Source organism: Armigeres subalbatus, chromosome 3 (assembly GCF_024139115.2).
Source record: "Armigeres subalbatus isolate Guangzhou_Male chromosome 3, GZ_Asu_2, whole genome shotgun sequence".
Classification (NCBI taxonomy): Eukaryota; Metazoa; Arthropoda; class Insecta; order Diptera; family Culicidae; genus Armigeres; species Armigeres subalbatus.
The window spans coordinates 112,673,457-112,693,243 of NC_085141.1; the positions used below are offsets into that span (position 1 = coordinate 112,673,457).

At 39.3% G+C, this 19,787-nt stretch overlaps 1 protein-coding gene across 4 annotated transcripts in view; it reads left to right on the top strand.

The window, feature by feature from the left end:
- The window catches only part of LOC134221153 (uncharacterized), a 230,076-nt gene that overhangs the window by 185,165 nt on the left and 25,124 nt on the right, over positions 1-19,787 (top strand). For all 4 annotated transcript variants that reach the window (XM_062700345.1, XM_062700344.1, XM_062700342.1 and 1 more), the window contains exon 4: positions 11,766-12,910. In XM_062700345.1, coding sequence (XP_062556329.1) covers positions 12,832-12,910 — 79 coding nt within the window. In that variant the 5' untranslated portion in view covers positions 11,766-12,831. The remainder of the gene's footprint in view (positions 1-11,765; positions 12,911-19,787) is intronic.

Below are 19,787 nucleotides of genomic sequence, written 5' to 3' on the forward strand. Positions count from 1 at the left end.
AATACATTTGAATTAACGGTTGCGGATGTTTACACACGTCTCGTATGCCAGCCTCAATATCTGTTATCTGTGGTGATATCAATCTACTCGGACACTTTCCAGTAATTTGTCAATTTTATTGAAACTTAAGATTATTAACGATGAGCTATTGAAATTTTCAATTCTTGTCAAAGCCAATAAAAATTTCATATATAACCGATCCCATGCAATCCTAACACATACATCAGAATGCTGTATATCACGGGCCTTCGGGTCCACCGCAAGATTTCCTTTGTGTATAAAAGAAGCTGTGCCTGCCAGTTTGTGACAGCAGCGCGTGCTTTTGTTTACGTAGGGGAGAACGGTCCAAAATGCACCCCTTAAGCTTTTTCGATGTTTTCGCCCATATAAACAAAAATATCTAGCCATTTCAACGAATAGGTGTCAAATTTACATACCCAGCTACATTTAACAATGATCTCCTATTCAAAACAATAAGGTTTTCATGACTTTCTAACGCATTTAAAAAATGTTTCAAAAATGGGCCTGGGGCAAAACGCCCGAATGGTGGTCTAAAATGACTCAATTGCATGTAAAATGATGGTGAACGCATGGTTGTTTGTTATTTCTTAATGGATTGAACTTCAATCTTACGGATGTGGTGGAAGAATAGCAAATCGTTAAATTTGAGTGAATATGAAGGTATTCTGCTAAATTTTTCCGATGGAGCTCAATGATGGATAACTAATTATGAATTGTAATGGTAATATTCGTTCATAAATGTACTACAACAGATTATATGAGTGATTTTATGAGTGAGGCCATTTTGCCCCAGGGGTGCATTTTAGACCGTTCTCCCCTACACAGCATCCAGTCGCCCGCTGGAGAATATGCATGAAAGAAGAGAACGCAAAATAATTTCATTCATTCGCAGAAGGCATAATGGCAGTTCTTTATGGGTTTTTACAGTAGAGCAACAGAGATGAGGGGATGGCGACCATGTTTGACTCAAACTCTGACAGATAGCAATGGGATTTCTCATACACTGAACGAAAACGTCCGCCTTAATTTGAATGATTTGTCATCCAACTGCCTTCAAACTTATACAATCTCTTTATCATATGATGCAATGGAATGGATGATTTTCCATCCGGAATCGGACTATAATCATTCAAATTTTGGAAGAATAAAGTTTAAAATATGAAATTATTTCTTACAAACCAACCCCTAACATAATAAAAGATGCAAAATGAATATTTATCATTTCAAGAAGCATTGATCCAAAAATCATTCAAACTTGACTGACTATAACAGGGAATAAAAGCAAGGCGATTTGCGATCTCTCTATTCTCGATGCGGAATCGATAATCACCATCGATGTTTCATCGTCGTCATCGTAACAATCGCGTTCGTAATTGTCCGGCGGGTAAAAAATTGTGTACATCTGTTTGGATACCTTTGTGTATTTAGCGGAGACTGGCTGTCTGTACGGAAGCGGTAAATCGATGGCGAACTTCTGACATATGTGAAAGATGTCCTGATGCAGAGCGGCACAGGCGAGTTCCAAGACGACGAGAAGGTTTACGATGCGATTGGGTTGATCCTTCACGAGGTATGGCAGGACAAAAGCGAGGAGGGCATCTGATATGTGAGTTCTTTTAAGATGTGTGGAAGCCCCGGAGCAGCAATTCGGGCGGATGCGGTGTAGGTGGTAGACGAATATTTTGGGAGCACCGATTAATTTGATTGAGTTGGCTGCTTCGCGGAATGCAGTTCAGAAAGAAATTCAAAGCATTTGGGTGGCATCAAAATATAACAGTTAATGAAATTGGAGAAAGTGACAGCTAAAGCTGGAAATGGGAGCTATCCAATGCGACTCCGGAAGTGGAACAGTACCATTGTGTTGCAAATCATCAGCAAGAAGGATAATACGATGGAGGCAAGGCAAAAATGTTGGAAAAGTTGTAGGTATTAAGGCAAACAATTATTATTAATTATATTTTTCTATTTCTTCATACTTAAATTATTTGTTTTTTAAACTTTACGTTTTTTTACAGACCCAAACTCGTAGAGAAGGAAATCGAGTTGACGATCAAATCCCTGAAAGTGGAAACGCAATACTTGCACGTTTTTCAACTGGATAAGGTTCGATTAAAATACTGTCCGAGATACTGCCCCGGAATTAACTGATCAGTTTAAGCGTGAATCTGGACTCGAGAATCAGTATCGTAAGATTATTTATTTTCCCACAAATAAATTTCAAAAAAGGTCTGAATACTTAATTTATTATCAGGTGAGTGAGAACGGCGCCGGAGAGACCAACTTCCTCAAATTCTTCGCCGGCAAACTGCAGGCAACCGGCGCACAGTGGGACCAATTCCAAAAAAGACGGTCAAAAATGTTAGAAGTGAATAAAATGGTCTAGCAGGCCACATATTATGATATTTCATTGAATGGATGGTTTATCTTCTCGGCATCACCGACCCGCAAGCTAGAGATCCAGTACCGGAATGAGAGGCGGGTCACCAGTCATCGCAAGCACGCTAACATTCGCAAAGACAACGTGCTTGCACCAAGTGGTGCCTCATCAAATATCAATGGCTGGCGCCGCCAGTGTACAGTTCTATTATGAGCACTTCCACAGATATTAACTGCTACCTTTAATTACCAATTTCTGCCACCTCAGTGCTAACGTAAAATTGTATTCCATTATTAGAAATTGTAAACATATAGAATGGATTTTGTATCGTCACACAAAGTAAAGCTGTAGAGGCGCAAATCGTTTCTTGATATTACGGTTCATGTGAAAAACTCATGATCTTTTTACAGAGTAAGTATGGAAAATCAGATGTAGGGGTCAAACAAGATACTCTCCCTGCATTGCGACTAAAAAAGACATGACTTGATAGTTTGTCCTACTTTCTTTAACAATATTTTCAAGTGCCTGTAATGAGTGCGCAAGTGCCTGTAAAAACTCATGATCACGTGGAATTTTTAATTAAAGTATGCATGAGACAAGAACAAATGGTACTAGGGGGCCGTACACTTATTACGCATGCCCTTATGGGGGAGGGGAACTGTCGTTTTACCCATAAATAAAAAATCATTTGTATGTAAGAAATCTTACATGAAGGGAGGGATGTTGAAAAACCCAAAAATAACGCTTACGTAATAAGTGTACAACCCCTAGACAATTTCCAGCTGATGTCGCATCATTGTATTGGGGCAAATGAGAAGTAGAAGGAGAAGAGAAAACATATTGTGCGTTGCTTTTTATCAAAATTGATTGGCAAGACCGAAACGACCACTGTCAGTAAAACCAAAATAACTTTGCGGGCGGAGGGTGGCGGAACCTAATTTCTGCAGGAATGGATTCCTGACAAAAAATGAAACTACAGTTTGAATTTCGTTGATGGGTACCGATGGGTACCTTTTTGAATTTCACAATGAATACAGCAAGAAGATAATACAATAATAATTTTATACATAATAAAGACCGAGTACTTTCTGCGCGATCAAAAATAATTTACGATCGTATATGCGTGGCTTTATTAGTTTTTGGACTACACTTTGTAATGGTGCCAAATATAATAGGTTTGGATGATGTATACGTTGTGGCCAACATAATGAAGCAGTAAGATAAATGTTACAAGATTTAACAGAATTAAAAAGCGACAACATGCTCAACTTGTATTGACTGTAAAGGTATGATCCACCCGAATAAAATGACTCAAAACTATGTTTACTTCATCGTCAAGTATTCTATTAACAACCCATGACTCAAGTTTTCAATTTGGATCATTTTGAAAAAATGGTTTTTGACCGTCTTTTTGAAGATTGGTCCTTCTGTGCGGCGGACTGATACATAAATCCGCATTAGAGCCTTTGGTTGGATCTTTTCGCGTAGCATTACGTCGACCTGATAAACATGGGCGTCAACATATCGCGAAACTGTTCCAGATTGCATACCCAGGAGAACCGATCGAATAGTTCCGTCGGTGTGGTGGCTGAGAGTTTTGGAGTATCAAGCGATCTGGCCATACAGGTGGTGGCGTCCCCCTTCGGGATGACAGAAATCATGCGTGGAACTGGCATGATACATGGCACTGTACATGAATCGGTCGTACTTTCTGGTGCTCGATATTCTTATTAAACAATGTTTTTGAACGGTAATAACCAGACGTACAATATAGTAATAAATTAACTTAATAAATCAATTTGAAACCAATTATGACTTTACAAATTTAATTTTATGCTTCCGAGAAAGTAAAGTTACGGCTTCATATAATCTGAATCAAAAAATAGAATCATTTCTAATTAGAATGCAAAAACTTTTGAAATTGAATGAAAATCATCTTATACTATGTTTGCTTTGACTGCAAATTGAATGATTATAATGTGAATGTTTTATGACGTACATTCAACTAATTTGAATTTTATGAGCAGTTAAGTTGAATGACGGTAAGTTCAAAATCATCTGATTAATGTTATAGGGCTTGGATAAGATAAGTCATTCAGTAACCTACTGATATTTTGGTTCAGTGTAGGAGGGAAGAGCAGAATTTGCTTCGAATTCGCGAATTAAATGATACACAATCAGCATTCAACAATGATTCTGATATCCTTTTCAGATTAGAAAATTTCGCCGTATTACAGAATATTTTAAAAATATTTTGATAAACATTACACCCAATATTTTTTTACACGGTTGGTATTCTTTATTTTCTCGGGTAACCTGATTTTTCACAGCTTTCTAAGTACCACCTGAATTTTCTTTGATTTTTTGTGAATTTTTTCATGGGGTTAACTCATAGTTTCATCAACGCTAAAGGTCGTAATCAACTAAAACCCACCCGTGTAAAAAAAGAACCGGGTGTATTGTATGTTTTGGTTTTTATTTTCTGTGAACTTATATCATTAAACTTGACTTAGACTAGGAGTTTGGATCCACAACATTAAATATTTTTTGTTGTCGTATTTTTTTGTAAAATCATTTATTTAGAACACATTTACAAATACACATATTTAATACAATACATTCAAATTCAATTTTCAGGAAATAAACATCGTACAATCTATTACGAAATCTAATGCTTCAGTTGTAAAGCTTTCTTTCTCTTCTAATATAAAGTTAACGTATATGATGAACAATTTAAGTGCTTTGTTTTTTGAATTACTGTTTAAGTTTTTTAGCTGTGGTAAAGCGAAATCTAAATATTTTTGTCTTCTACCTGTAATTATCTCTAATTTAGGAAGAACATGATCCCATAAATGCTTTACTCGAATGCACAATGCCAATTTATGTTCAAGATCTTCGTTTGCGTTGCAGCAGTTTTGGCATATGGGGCTCTGCAATCTATTTTGCCGGAATAGCAAAGTAGCATGAGGAATTTTGCCGTTTACAAGAAGATAGTAACGAGATTTTTCATGAGAAGTTAAAGCTTTACATCTTATGTTACGCCATATGTTATTCCAAGAAATCGTTGAATTGTCTATTTCAACTTTCGGTGTCGCTAATCTATTTTTATAAAAGTTGTGAAGATCTATAGCTGATATCTGATTTATGATGTGTACAGGAATGTATGGAATTTCTCTGCCGATCACCTTAAGACAAGGGTAAAATGCGGGAATAGCTTGAATATTAGGTGAGTTGCACAGCAAGTGTTGGAAAGAATTGGCAAATGGTACATCTCGAGTACATTGTAGGAAACGATTGACTAACAAAGCTTTGCATTGGCAACTGAAGATTTAATCCTCCTTTATCAAGAGGAAGAGCCAATTGCTCCATAGCTACACGAGTTGGGTATCTACCCCAAATGAAATATCCTATTTGTGCCGTCATTCTAGCAATAGAGGCATTTGTAATACTCAGAATGGAGGCAACATACCATAATTTTGAGGTAACAAACGTATTCAAAAGAATAACTTTTTGATGTAGCGATAGTATTCTAGGTTTGTACAGCCACATTAGTCGTGATGTACTTCTTATTACTTCTTTCCAGTTGTGTTCAATTGTGTTTTTAAGTATATTAAAAAATGTAATTCCTAAGATTTTAACTGAATCTCGTACGTTCAGCCAACCAATATTCCTAATTTCCTCATTGTTCACCCCAATGTTAATAGCGACAGTTTTCATAAGATTTAAAATTGCCCCTGAACATATCGTAAAGTCTTCGAAAGCTCTTTTAATAATTTCAATTTTATGATCATCAACTATGATGACTGAGATATCATCCGCGTACGCAACAACGAGTTCTAGCCGGTTATCACATATTGAACGTAACTTCTCAATAAGCGGATGCAGGTAAATTACGAACAAATGCATGCTCAATGGGTCTCCCTGACGAATTGATCTTTGAATTGGAAAAACCTGGGACAAATGACCATTAACGAGAATTCGTGATTGTGAATTGTTCATTATCCTTTCAATCAATGCAACTAAACCATTGTTAAATTGAATTTCTCTCATCACACTAAATAGATACCGTTGATCTACACGATCAATAGCGTGGTCTAAATCAAATGAGATAAGCCTCCCGGACTTCCGCTTACATTTTATCTCAACTATCTTATCTTTAATGCCTAATACGGCTTCGAAAATGTTCTTACCTGAATTAGAACATTTTTGATTATCGTTTAAAATATGATTAACTGTCATGATTTTCTCTAGACGTAATTTTAAGATTCGATTTATAGTAATTTATAGTCTGAATTTAATAATGTAATAGGTCTATACGATTGGATGGTTGAACAGTCTGTTTTTTTCTTACACAAAACTATCACTCCTTCCAAGAAACCTGTGGGCAAATTTCCTTGAATGGCCTCGTTTAGTATCAAGTTCAATTGACGATGGATTATATGAAATGCTTTAGAGTAAAATTCTTTAGGGATCCCGTCGCTGCCTGGCGACTTCTTTGCTGCCGAACATTGTATTGCAAAAAAAATATCTTCAGTTGTAATCTCATTCATTGCCTCATTATTTGCTTCACAGTCAACACAAATTCTACGATTACTAGGAAATTTTGTACTTGATTGATGTTCTTCAGATTTGTATAGCTGACTGAAATAATTATATACCTGTCCCTCAATATCAGCCGAATTGCGCAAGGCTCTGTCATTGTGAGTTATTTCAGTAATGGTACTATTTTTCTTTCGTTTGAAGCGGTCCGCTAGTTGGAAAGAAGAAAGTTTCTCCCCCGAGATTATTTTGTCGTTCAATCGCTCAAAAGTTTGTGAAAACTGATTTTGCAACAATAGCATTTTTCCTTTAATTTTGTTTATCTCAGCCATGCCTCCGGGATTTTGGTATAGGTTATCATATGCTGTACGTAAACGACGATATAAAATTTCATTTTCAATGTGAAACGCACGGAAAGTTTCATTTGTTTTCCACCGAAAAAAAACTTCTTATCTTAGGTTTAGCGTAACTAACCCGCCATGACATCCAGCTATCATAGTTTCTACGTTCTCTTAACCAGCGATTCCATTTGTACTCGAATTCCAGCATGTTATCCTGTGTCAAAACATGAGCACGAATAGACCAATAGCCGTTTCCGAAGGATCTGCCCTGATTAGGCAAAAAGCAACGAATTTTATAAGATTTATGATCAGAGAATGAAGTTGCGAAAAATTCTGCTGTCTGTAAGTGTTGTACTAAAGATTCAGTTATGTATATCCTATCAAGACGTGATGCACAATTCGGTCGGATGTAGCTGAATTCTACTTGGTTGGGTGTCTTTAAATCCCAAGTATCTTTTATATTTAGGCTGTTGACCATGTTTCCCAAAGCTGGACTGAAATTGCTAGAACCGGTGGCATCTTTCAGAGCAACGACACAATTGAAATCGCCCCCCAAGATTAAATGTTCAGTGGATGACTGTAGATAAAAAGGCAAAATATTCCGGAAGAAATCCTCTCTTGTAGAGTAATTTGCTGTTCCCGACGGCGCATAAATGTTCACAATCTTAACACTATCTCCTAAAGTGACCGTTACTACTCGACTGTCTAAGCTTCTTTGTACGTTAGAGTACGACATATGCGATCGAATGGCTACAGCAGTTCCACGTTTTTGATTATCTACGTTTGTTATGATATTGAATCCCGGGATAGAAAGGTATGGATCTTCAACTTCTTGTAATAAAACTATGTCTAAATCTACTAGTTTGATAAACGATCGTAGGGATTGAATTTTAGTGCGATTCGCAATTGCGTTTGTGTTAATACTGGCTATATTATAACTATAGGCGAGATTTGTCATTTCTTTAACTGTACAACTTTTGCTTCTTCTATCGACTCTTTCTTACCGTGGTGAATTGTTTATCCGAACATTCGGATGAGTTTCCCTCGTTCTCCGATATCTCTATAGACAATTCATTGTTTTCATCAGCTGACAGAGGTTTTTTGAATGAACCAGTTGGGCTAATGTCCGATCTTACCTGTATTGGTACATTTGTTCCAGCTGTCTGTACCTGTTTCACTTCTGCTGTTTCGCTTCGTTGGTCACTCCGTATGACGTCGTGCACGTCCACATGTGGACCCTTCACATGGCTCTCCACCGTGAGAGTGTTTAGGCTCTCTACTGTGTCGTCATGTTCCATCTGTTGGAGATGATGGACGTTCTCATCCTGCTCAGCAGACGGATCCGCAGTAGAAGATGATGATAGTGTTGTAGTTTGGTGCCCATGATCCGCGTTCTCAGTCGCTGCCGTCTCTTCCGATGGCGAGTCCGTCAGTGTATTGGCAACGGCTGCAGTCCGGTGGCTGAGTTCGTTCAAAACGACGTAATTTGTGGATAGAGGGTCTTGGTCTGGTGGTGGGGAGTTGAGCACACTTGCGTAGCCTTGACTTTTCTGCCGATCCGCATTCAGTCTGTCATTAAGGTCGGATTTTTGGCCGATTAGTTTTTTGTTTTCAACGCATGAAATGCCTGTATGTATGACATTCATACAGTGTTTGCATGATTGTGGTTGACCTCTGTACGTGATTAGTGTTTGTTCTCCCTGTATCGTTACAAACGACTTGATGTGTCTTCGTAAGATCATTTTCGATACTCTTACACCCGAGCTGTGCATTCACAAATGCCGATCACTACTTATGTCGCCAGAAACTGGCGCGAAAAAAACCGTAACACTACACCCTATGTGTAGAACCGAAAAGGAAACGACCGAACTGTATCAGCGTATTTAAATGCGTCTTTACGCACCGAACGCTCGATGCAAACTACCGTATTAGCAGTAACCCTATTAAAATAGAGAAGTTTCAGTAGGGTTACTGCTCCTTGACTTGTTTCTTATTTTTGTATTTTTTCAGCAGTAAGCACACATGTTAGCAGTAAAAAGCAGCGAAATTGGTGCTGCATTTCTTTGTTTGGTGATAAGATGAATACATGTTCAATGAGATGGAAAACGGAAAACGGGTTCCCTTAAAATAGCACCTTTTGACCAAGTCTAAAAATTTGATGATTCGAATTTTTAAACTTTAAATACTACCATCAATAAGAAAACAATAAATTCCCTATAATTCCCTGCTTGAGTAAATAAGTGCCTAATAGTTAGAAACAAAACAATTCTGATTATCCATTTAATTAATAGTTTTATTTCCAGAAGTTTTGAATAAACAAATTGCTAATAATTCTACACAGCATGGAAGTTGTTGTTTCCAATATAAATCTATAATCAAACCCCATAAGTTCAAAAGTTAAATGTAAATACGTTACGTTTATATAAGTCCTACGTCTACTCGCGGTTATGGTCAAAACATTACCCATTGATCGTTTTTTAATCGTTAACTCAGGTAGTGTGGGGTTTGGTATGCCATTTAGCTCTTAGTCTTACCCGACCCACTAGAACTAAAACCCTTTGCTAGTCCGTATCCTCCGGTCTGCAATTAAGCAATACATCAGGGGGACTATCTAGATCACTCACACTTATGCTAATGCTCAAGGTCTTATAAATACACAATATCGACTTCTAGAACCTCACCACCCGTCGATCGCAAGCCGTGATAGTGGCCTAACGGTGTCTATCTATAACTTACAAAGGAGAAGAGCATTCCGACAACAACCACCACACATGAGCCGCAATGACCTCTATATTTACATACGGAGGTTCCGGCAGCCCACCCGCGACGTGTTTGACGCCAGGGTGAGCTAAGTGATCACAGCATCACAGTAGTCTCTACTGCAATCGTTGGTTTTGTTCATGAAGCCACCACCGCTGCAGTTTCGACATAATCTGTTGAGCTGTCGTGTTCACCGCACTCCAAATATCGTCCTCCCAGCACAGCCTCTCAGTGAGGTTGTCCGGGGTCGATTCTAACACGCCCATGCATTCCGGGCACTTCATAGATTTTGCGAATCCGAACCTATGCAAGAACATCATAAAACAGCCATGTTCAGGCAACACCTGTATCAGGTGAACATTGTTCTTACCATGTTTCCTATTAACCCAAATTGACACATCCGATTTATTCTCGATTAGATTTAGGCGTAATACATTGTCATACATGGTATTCTACAGAACCGGTCCGAGGATCGATCCCTTCTAGAACACCTGCTGCCACCTCAACCGTTCGGTCCTCTGAACGTTGACACTTGGCCCTCGCTCAGCAGGACTACGTTTAGTATTGCTAGAGATTCTAACAGGATATAACCTCTAATGTTAGTGAACCGGGAGTTCCAGTCTACTGTCCACGCTTTGAAGTCACCTGCCACTACTAACGGTTTCAAAACAGTTACACCACATTTTTGGACTGATCCGCGATTTAACTGCAGTTTCCAACAAGAACGCGGTTAGGTTCGAACAGATCGATGTTTGAATTCCACTATTACCGGAGTTATGGCGCCAATTGCAGTAACTCATACTAAATGATAACAAAATTTCAATCATTTAGTATAAGTTACTGCTACTAGCGCCATAGCTCTGTTATTAGTGAAATTCAAAGAACGAACTGTTAGAAAGAGTTGTAGAAAAACCTTCGCACTAGAAGTCCACCATACAACACATTTTAAAATTAAGCCTGTGGAATGTGTTATGGACAAAGTACTAAATGATAAAACGCAGATTACTAAATGATCGATAACATTCTTTTGTTTTCTGATCTATTGAGAGAATTATTGAACAAATTAGTCAAATAACAAATGGCCTTTGGTTACATAAAAAATAGAAAAGAGAGCTATGAATATGCATTATGAATATGGAAGACGTTTGCCGGAACTCAGTCATAAAACATGCAATTAAAAACATTGAAAAGGCTGTCTTTTACAAATGGATTAATCGGATTTTGAGAACATACATGTAAAACATAAGATGAACGTTATATAATGCTTCATATACGTGAGCTTTCTATTCAGTTTTCGGTGAAACTTTATGAAAATGATTAAAATGTCTAAGAAGTCTCGTAGTTGATAAGTTTCCTTAACGATAATCAACCACATAGTGATCAGTTTATTAAAGTCAAAAAGACCCGGGAATATAATATCCTGAAAAAACGGTCCGCGAATTAACCAGATGCTTGATATAGTCCGTTTCCTATAAGATTCACTTTTCGGACACAACCTTTGAGAATCTATAATCAAATTTCAGATTGATGGCTGTTTCAAAGTAATGCAAGAAACCATTAAAAGTCACCACCTAGCAATTCAATCACCATCTCAATCATAACGCATGCATTATACCTTATAATGTGTCACCGAACCCATTTCAACTTCACCTCTCGAAAATATTTTCGTTCCCCAGTGCCGAGCTTTTTGTAACCATTCTTTCTTCCATTTCATTTTTATTTCGTAGGTGGCCACCAGCGCAAACACCACCGTCATTCATCATCAGAATAGCCAGTGTCCGCTAGGGAGCGACGACAACGCTCTACCCGTAAGCCTAGCTTGGCCATGGCAGTACTTCAGTCAACCGACAAATTCAATTTCATGATCACTGAATCTTGCTACCTCGCGCTCCTCGGTTGATCCTAAATGTGCTGCTGGATGGAGGGAAAATACCGCGATGCGTGAAATACCGTTGGAATCCTCACCGAAAGATTATGACACATGAATGAAAGCGTGCCGGAATGCCGATCCAGCTGGAAGTTTATTGCTGACTGGAATTGACCTAACTGGGCTGTGGGGTTCGCTCGCCAGCAGGTTTGAAGTACGGAATCACAGTGAACCCATTTTCCTCGAATGGAATGGAATGCGTTGACGGCGGCATGATTAAGCCATAGTTTACACAGCCCATCGCAAAGGCACATATTTCCACCTCGAATTGAGCATTACGTAGTGTTCAATCTTTATTATTTATCCGAACAAATATGTTACGCTGTTTGACAAAAATCTAGTGGTTAGACAAAAGCAACTCGGAGTACAAACATCCTTTCATATACATAGCGGAAGGAAGTAACTTTATTTCCAACGAATTCAAAACACTGTCGGTTGACCCGTTCCCTTTAGAAGGTTGGGTAATTATAACAAACAAGAAAGGGACATTCGAACAAATTCGACAGAGCCTATATAAACAAGGACCCCATGAATCCCTTTTACCCAACAATGCCGGTCTATCACCATTTCCAATAACCAGAGTCTAGTCAAGATGTTGTGGACAAATGCAGATGTGTGAGCATTGCCGAACCTAAATTGAAAACGAAAAAAAAACAGTGAAATTTCCACAAGAGAAATAAGTGACAGGGTGTTGGGAAAGTTTATTTTATTACGGTCTACAAATTAGACGCTGACGTTGTTCGAACAAGGTGGTGTTACAAGACCAAAGGTAGAACCATCCTCCTGTTGTGGGGGCAAAAGGATAGGAGGACGCTGCCAAAAGTATATCCTTCCGTTGCAAATTAGTTTGACGGAAGGACGATAACATGGTCACACACGAGAAACATATCAGCTGCTTTGCGGTTGTTTTGCTGAATTACCTGATGCTGTTGCTCGTAAAATGCGGTAAGTAAATAAATTTTTGAAAGCTTTAATTTGACTGTTCATTCATTTTATGTTGATACGAGTAAGATATGTATTCTCTTCATCAATTGAAAATTCTTATAAAAATGACGAGGACGCTCTGATCTGATCTTAAAAACGATTCGTAGGCTCTGACAAATCCTCTATATTTTTCATGCAGAGGATTATTAATTTTGTATTTTTTGACGTGATGAAATAGCTTCAAATGAACTAATTAATGCACTATTTGTACGTAAAAACTTTATGTTATTATCTTGCATTTCTAGTACTTTATTATCGAGATTTTCAGCTAAAGCTGTTTCATCTATTCTATTCGACCAAATGTTAGAACAAACTTAATGATACTTCTGGAATTCAACTCCCGTGAAAAGGGCTTTTAATGGGAGTTGAATTCCAGAGGTATCATTAAGTATGTATGTACTAACATTTGGCAGAATAGACATTTATTAAAAACATTAAAAATCATCCTTCTTTTTAACATTGGTTGTTCTACAAACATCTTTTTTCACGTTAGCGACAAAAAAAAAGTACACTAAATAACTACAATGGCACTTCAATTCTATCATTTTCATCAAACTGTATCAGTCAAACTAAAAATTTTAAGCAACACAGTGTACATACCGCCAGTAGATTATGTTTTGTAACGAACACACAAGCGAAAACATAATATCTCTATTGTTCATATTTCCTGAGGCATCCTATGCTATAGGATGCCAATCCTTTCTTATAATACAATCCCTCATGCTGCTATAAAGCAACAAGCATGTTTACAAAATTTTGCAGCACCTAAAACTCATTACTTACCTTCGAAACGGAACCAAGCACAATGCTGGTGGTTCATATACTAGCTAATGCTGTATAAATCTGTAACATTCTACGACCGATACGACGATACCAGAGGAAGTCACCTACCAACTCTTCGCTAGTTCGGGTTGCAATTTTAATACATATTGCAACAACGACGTTCTCAGCTTCCCAGTGCTCAGTTCTGATGCTATGTACCGACAACATCGCCAGTGATGAAGCTTATCGCTCTTCAGTGTGATAGCATTCGATCAATTATTCATGTGATGTGGTTTCGTTGAACGGACCTCCACACTAGACCTGTGTGCCGCCGCCGACAAAAAAGAATCGGCGCACCGCCGTATGAAAATTCATCGGGCAAACATGTAACTTTCTTTTTCTAAAAAAATTTTTTCTTTTTCTAAATTCACCAAGCAGTATTTGTGTCTGTCGTGTGCATTAGATATCTGAAAAAATCGAGTAAGATTTTCTTAGTGTTTTTAATCGTATTTTGGCCATAATTTTTGACCCCTTAGTCCGATTTGGCCAGTTTCAATAGGCAACAGTGGGAAACGATTCCCTGTCGAATGCAACTTGTAACAAGCAAATCGGAGGAGGCTCAGGAAGAATTCCCAGAACTTCCCGAAGAATTCCCGGAGGAACTTCCGGAGAAATTCCTCGAGGATCTTCGGGAGGAATTCCTGGAGGAATTCTCGGAGGAACTTCCGGAGGAATTCCCGGAGGAACTTCCGGAGGAGCTTCCGGAGCAATTCCCGGAGGAACTTCCGGAGGAATTCCTGGAGTAACTTCCGGAGGAATTCCCGGAGGAACTTCCGGAGGAATTCCCGAAGGAACCTCCGGAGGAACTTCCGGAGGAATTCCCGAAGGAACTTCCGGAGGAATTCCCGAAGGAACTTCCGGAGGAATTCCCGGAGGAACTTCCGGAGGAATTCCCGAAGGAACTTGCGGAAGAACTTCCGGAGGAATTCCCGGAGAAACTTCCAGAGGAACTCCCGGAGAAACATTCGGAGGAATTTCCGGAGAAACTTCCGGAGGAATTATCGGAGAAACTTCCGGAGGAATTCCCGGAGGAACTTCCGGAGGAATTCCCGTAGGAACTTCCGGAGGAATTCCCGAAGGATCTTCCGGAGGAATTCCCGAAGGAACTTCCGGAGGAATTCCCGAAGGAACTTCCGGAGGAATTCCCGGGGGAACTTCCGGAGGAAATCCCGGGGGAACTTTCGGAGGAATTCCCGGGGGAACTTCCGGAGGAATTCCTGGAGGAACTTCCGGAGGAATTTCTGGGGGAACTTCCGGAGGAATTCCGGAAACTTCCGGAAGAATTCCCGAAGGAACTTCCGGAGGAATTCCCGAGGAACTTCCGGAGGAATTCCGGAGGAACTTCGGAGGAATTCCCGGGGAACTTCCAGAGGAATTCCTGGGGGATCTTCCGTAGGAATTCCCGGGGGAACTTCCGGAGGAATTCCCGGGGGATCTTCCGGAGGAATTCCCGGAGGAACTTCCGGAGGAATTCCCGGAGGAACTTCCGGAGGAATTCCCGGAGGAACTTCCGGAGGAATTCCCGGAGGAACTTCCGGAGGAATTCCCGGAGGAACTTCCGAAGGAACTTTCGGAGGAATTCCCGGAGGAAATTCCGAAAGAGTTTTCGAAAGAACTTCCGGAGAAACTTCTGGAGGAACTTCCCGGAGCAACTTCCAGATAAATTCCTAGAACAACTTCTGGAATTCCCGGATCAACTTGCGCATGAATTCCTGGAGGAATTCCCGGAGAAACTTGCGGAGAAATTCCCGAGGGAAGTTTTGGAGGAATTCCCGGAGGAACACCCGGAGGAACTCCCGGAGGAACAGCCGGAGGAACTCCCGGAGGAACTTCCGGAGAAACTTCTGGAGGAACTTCCTGGAGTAGCTTGCAGAGGAATTCCTAGAGCAACTTCTGGAATTCCCGAATCAATTTCCGCATGAATTCCTGGAGGAATTCCCGGAGAAACTTGCGGAGAAATTCCCGAGGGAAGTTTTGTAGGGATTCCCGGAAGAACTTCTGTTGGAACTTCTTGAGTAATCTTAGAGGAATTAGTGGTGGAACTTTTGTAGACATTTCTGGAAGTGCATCCAGAGAAATTCTAAAGAATTTTAATGCATGGAATAAGTTAACGCCACCACGCTGCTGAAAACATGCTTACTTTTATTTACTCAGCGACTGAGTAAAATTGTATTTTTCTTTCAAGGAAATTATACTTATTTCCGTAAAAAGCCGTTTTTCCTTAAAACCGCCTTTGACAAAAATAGAGAAAAATTTCCGTGGAAAATAAACGGGAATGCAATTTACACAGTCATTGAATAGATGAAAGTAAGAGTGAATAATCAATCACGCCGCCGCTGATAAAATTTCAATCGGCGCACAGGTCTACTTCAAACTCCCATTATGTCTTGTTGTGTAAAATTGGCGATAAGATAGAATAGGGGTTTTAATCTAATTAAATTTAGACTCTGTTGCTTTCACAATCCACATACAATAAGTACAAATAACCCTTTGGTTGAAATAAAAATTAAATTTCAACAAATCTCTTCGCTAAAAGGACCAGCGTGTTCCCAAATTTAGGCCAACATGTAACATTTTGGTAGTAGGGTAGCGGCTCCAGATTTTAATCCGATCGTTTCCGTATTGATAGTGCAAATGACGACGCAAGTTAGCTCAATGTAGCGATAAAATATGTGTTCCAGTCTTTTTTGTTGGCAAATACCTTAGTGGCAGGCAGTTAGTGTGATGTATTTTTTAATACTATGTAGGTCATAAAAACTGTCGAAGGAAAAACAACGGTTATGCAAACCTAACCAAGAGGGAAATATATAAATTGTGGAAACGTGCGAAGGACATTTTTCTTCAAGGGTGTGCCTGTACTACACCACTCGAACTGCATCCGGTAAGCGCCCGGTAAACCAAGATTTGAAAGGCGCACCGGTCAGCTGTTGAGCAGCACAAAGAAAAATCACTGCACTTGTTTTCTCGTTCTGGGACGCTCCATCGAAGTTGGTAGAGAGTAACAGCATGTGTAAATAAAAAAATAACTATACAAAATTAATGGGACAAAAGAAAAAGATAAATATGTTAGTATTTTAAACGATTCAGCTCAACAAACTGTGGTGAGGTCTGTCTGTGTGCATGTATATCAAAAATCTCAACAGATACTGCTGACATTAGTTTTGTTATCTGCATCCACTAACTTGATTGTATATGAGCATCAATATAGAGTAACGATAATTTAATTCAACAAAAATAATTGTTCATGATATCATAATCGATTTGAATTGTCACTTAAAAGACATTCGTTCTAAAAAAAACACTGAGTAACTTGAAGCTACGTCACTTATATTTCCGCCTCTAAGAGCTGATTTACAAATAATTTATTCTTACCAAGAAACTGTTTGTTTGCATCGTTACAGATGTGAAACATCTCCAAGAATGTCAACTATGTGGATATCAGCGTTATAATTAATTACGTACCCTATCTTTCCTACTGTATTATTGTATTCCCTAACCTCGACCAAACCGCGAGTCTTTAGTTTCCCCAAAACTAACAGTATTGTGTAAGAATCATGATAAATGTACTGAAAACATAGTTTCGGCTCCGTAACACTTCACGGCAAATGAGCCTTTCAAATAAACGATTGATTACACAAAATCTTCCGGAGGAATTCCCGGAGGAATTTCCGGAGGAACTTCCGGAGGAATTTCCGGAGGAACTTCCGGAGGAATTCCCGGAGGAACTTCCGGAGGAATTCCCGGAGGAACTTCCGGAGGAATTCCCGGAGGAACTTCCGGAGGAATTCCCGGAGGAACTTCCGGAGGAATTCCCGGAGGAACTTCCGGAGGAATTCCCGGAGGAACTTCCGGAGGAATTCCCGGAGGAACTTCCGGAGGAATTCCCGAAGGAACTTCCGGAAGAACTTTCGGAGGAACTTCCGGAAGAACTTCCGAAGGAACTTTCGGAGGAACTTTCGGAGGAACTTCCGGATGAACTCGGAGGAACTTCCGAAGGAATTCCCGGAGGAACTTCCGAAGGAATTCCGGAGTAACTTCCGAAGGAATTCCGGAGGAACTTCCAAAGGAATTCCCGGAGGAACTTCCGAAGGAATTCCCGGAGGAACTTCCGGAGGAATTCCCGGAGGAACACCGTAACACTTCACGGCAAATGAGCCTTTCAAATAAACGATTGATTACACAAAATCCTTACCTCATAAGTTCGTGGAAGGCACTTTATTTGAAATTTGTATTATGTTATGCAATAGCGCATCCTGTAAAGGCACAATGAGAAAGGTGTGCTCTATGCAAACCTCTGGTGAATGAGAATGAATATTTAAAACAGTTCTGTCGGAACAGATTTTGAGTGCCGGTAGAAGCTATGTTGTTGTTATTTCCGGCTACCTACGATGTGCTTTTTAGATACTAGACTGGTAGTGCTTTCCTAGTTTGAATTGCACTGGAAAAACAACTTTTTGAATACGGCATATTTGTAACTTGATACGAATAGCGTGTTTTTGACGTAGGACTTACGTCTTTCTTCACTATACTGGGTGTCATTCTGATTTTTGGAAATCGAGAGCGTTACGCTGAAAGGGAAGATTTCGAACGTTCCTAGCGCCTTTATCTTTCGATGGGTTTTGAAGATTTATATATCAATCCACTCCTCCTTGGCCGTGCGGTCAGACGCGCGGCTACAAAGCAAGACCATGCTGAGGGTGGCTGGGTTCGATTCCCGGTGCCGGTCTAGGCAATTTTCGGATTGGAAATTGTCTCGACTTCCCTGGGCATAAGATAATACGAATGCAAAAATAGTAACCTGGCTTAGAAACCTCGCAGTTAATAACTGTGGAAGTGCTTAATGAACACTAAGCTGCGAGGCGGCTCTGTCCCAGTGTGGGGATGTAATGCCAATAAGAAGAAGAAGAAGATTCCTTTGGATACCAAAAGTGATATTGACAATGCGCTCGTATCTTTGACAAATTTAATTGTCGAAGCCAGAGGCATTGCAATTTCTAAATGTAAAATTAAATTCAATTCCATTATTATTGACGACGATCTTCAGCTACTGATCCGTCTTAAAAATGTGAGGCGGAGGCAATACCAAAGAACTCGCGATCCCGATTTGCGAGATTAAAGAGATTTGCAAAATGAAATTCAAAGGAATATTAACATCAAAATTCCTATCGATATACTTTTTATATAAATCCCAATCAGCTCTATGATAATTAAAAGTAGAGCTGATTGGATTATAAATGGCTTCTTGTGAAATTTCAAATGTCACAGGAAGGTGATCAGAGTCAAAGTCAGCATGAGTTACCAATTGGCCACACAGCTGACTTGAATCAGTCAGTTAAAACCAAATCAATTGTCGAAGGATTTCGAGTGGATGAAAAACAAGTTGGACCATTGGGATATTGAATAGTATAATATCCCACAGAACAATCTTCAAATAAAATTTTACCATTGGAATTGCTTTGAGCATTATTCCATGAACGGTGTTTGGCATTGAAGTCGCCAATTACGAAGAATTTAGATTTGTTGCGAGTTAGAATTTTAAGATCAGCTTTCAATGAATTCTTTTGCTGCCCATTGCATTGAAAAGGCAAGTAGGCTGCAATGAAGGAAAATTGTCCAAAATTTGTTTCAACAGAAACTCCCAAGGTTTCAAAAACTTTGGTTTCGAACTAAGAAAATAATTTATGTTTGATGCGTCTATTAATGACAATGGCGACCCCACCACAGGCGCTATCAAGACGATCATTTCTGTAAATAAAATAATTTGGATCTCTTTTAATGGAGAGTCCTGGTTTTAAATATGTTTCAGTTATAATGGCAATATGCACATTATGAACTGATAGGAAGTTGAATAATTCATCTTCCTTACCCTTTAGAGAGCGGGCATTCCAATTTAGAACTTTCACACAATTATTTGGATCCATTAAAACGGAGTCCGATAACAATTTTTTGTATGTACTTTATACCAACCTGAACAGCTTCGTATTTGCTTTGAACATTGAATCAATTATGTGATGCA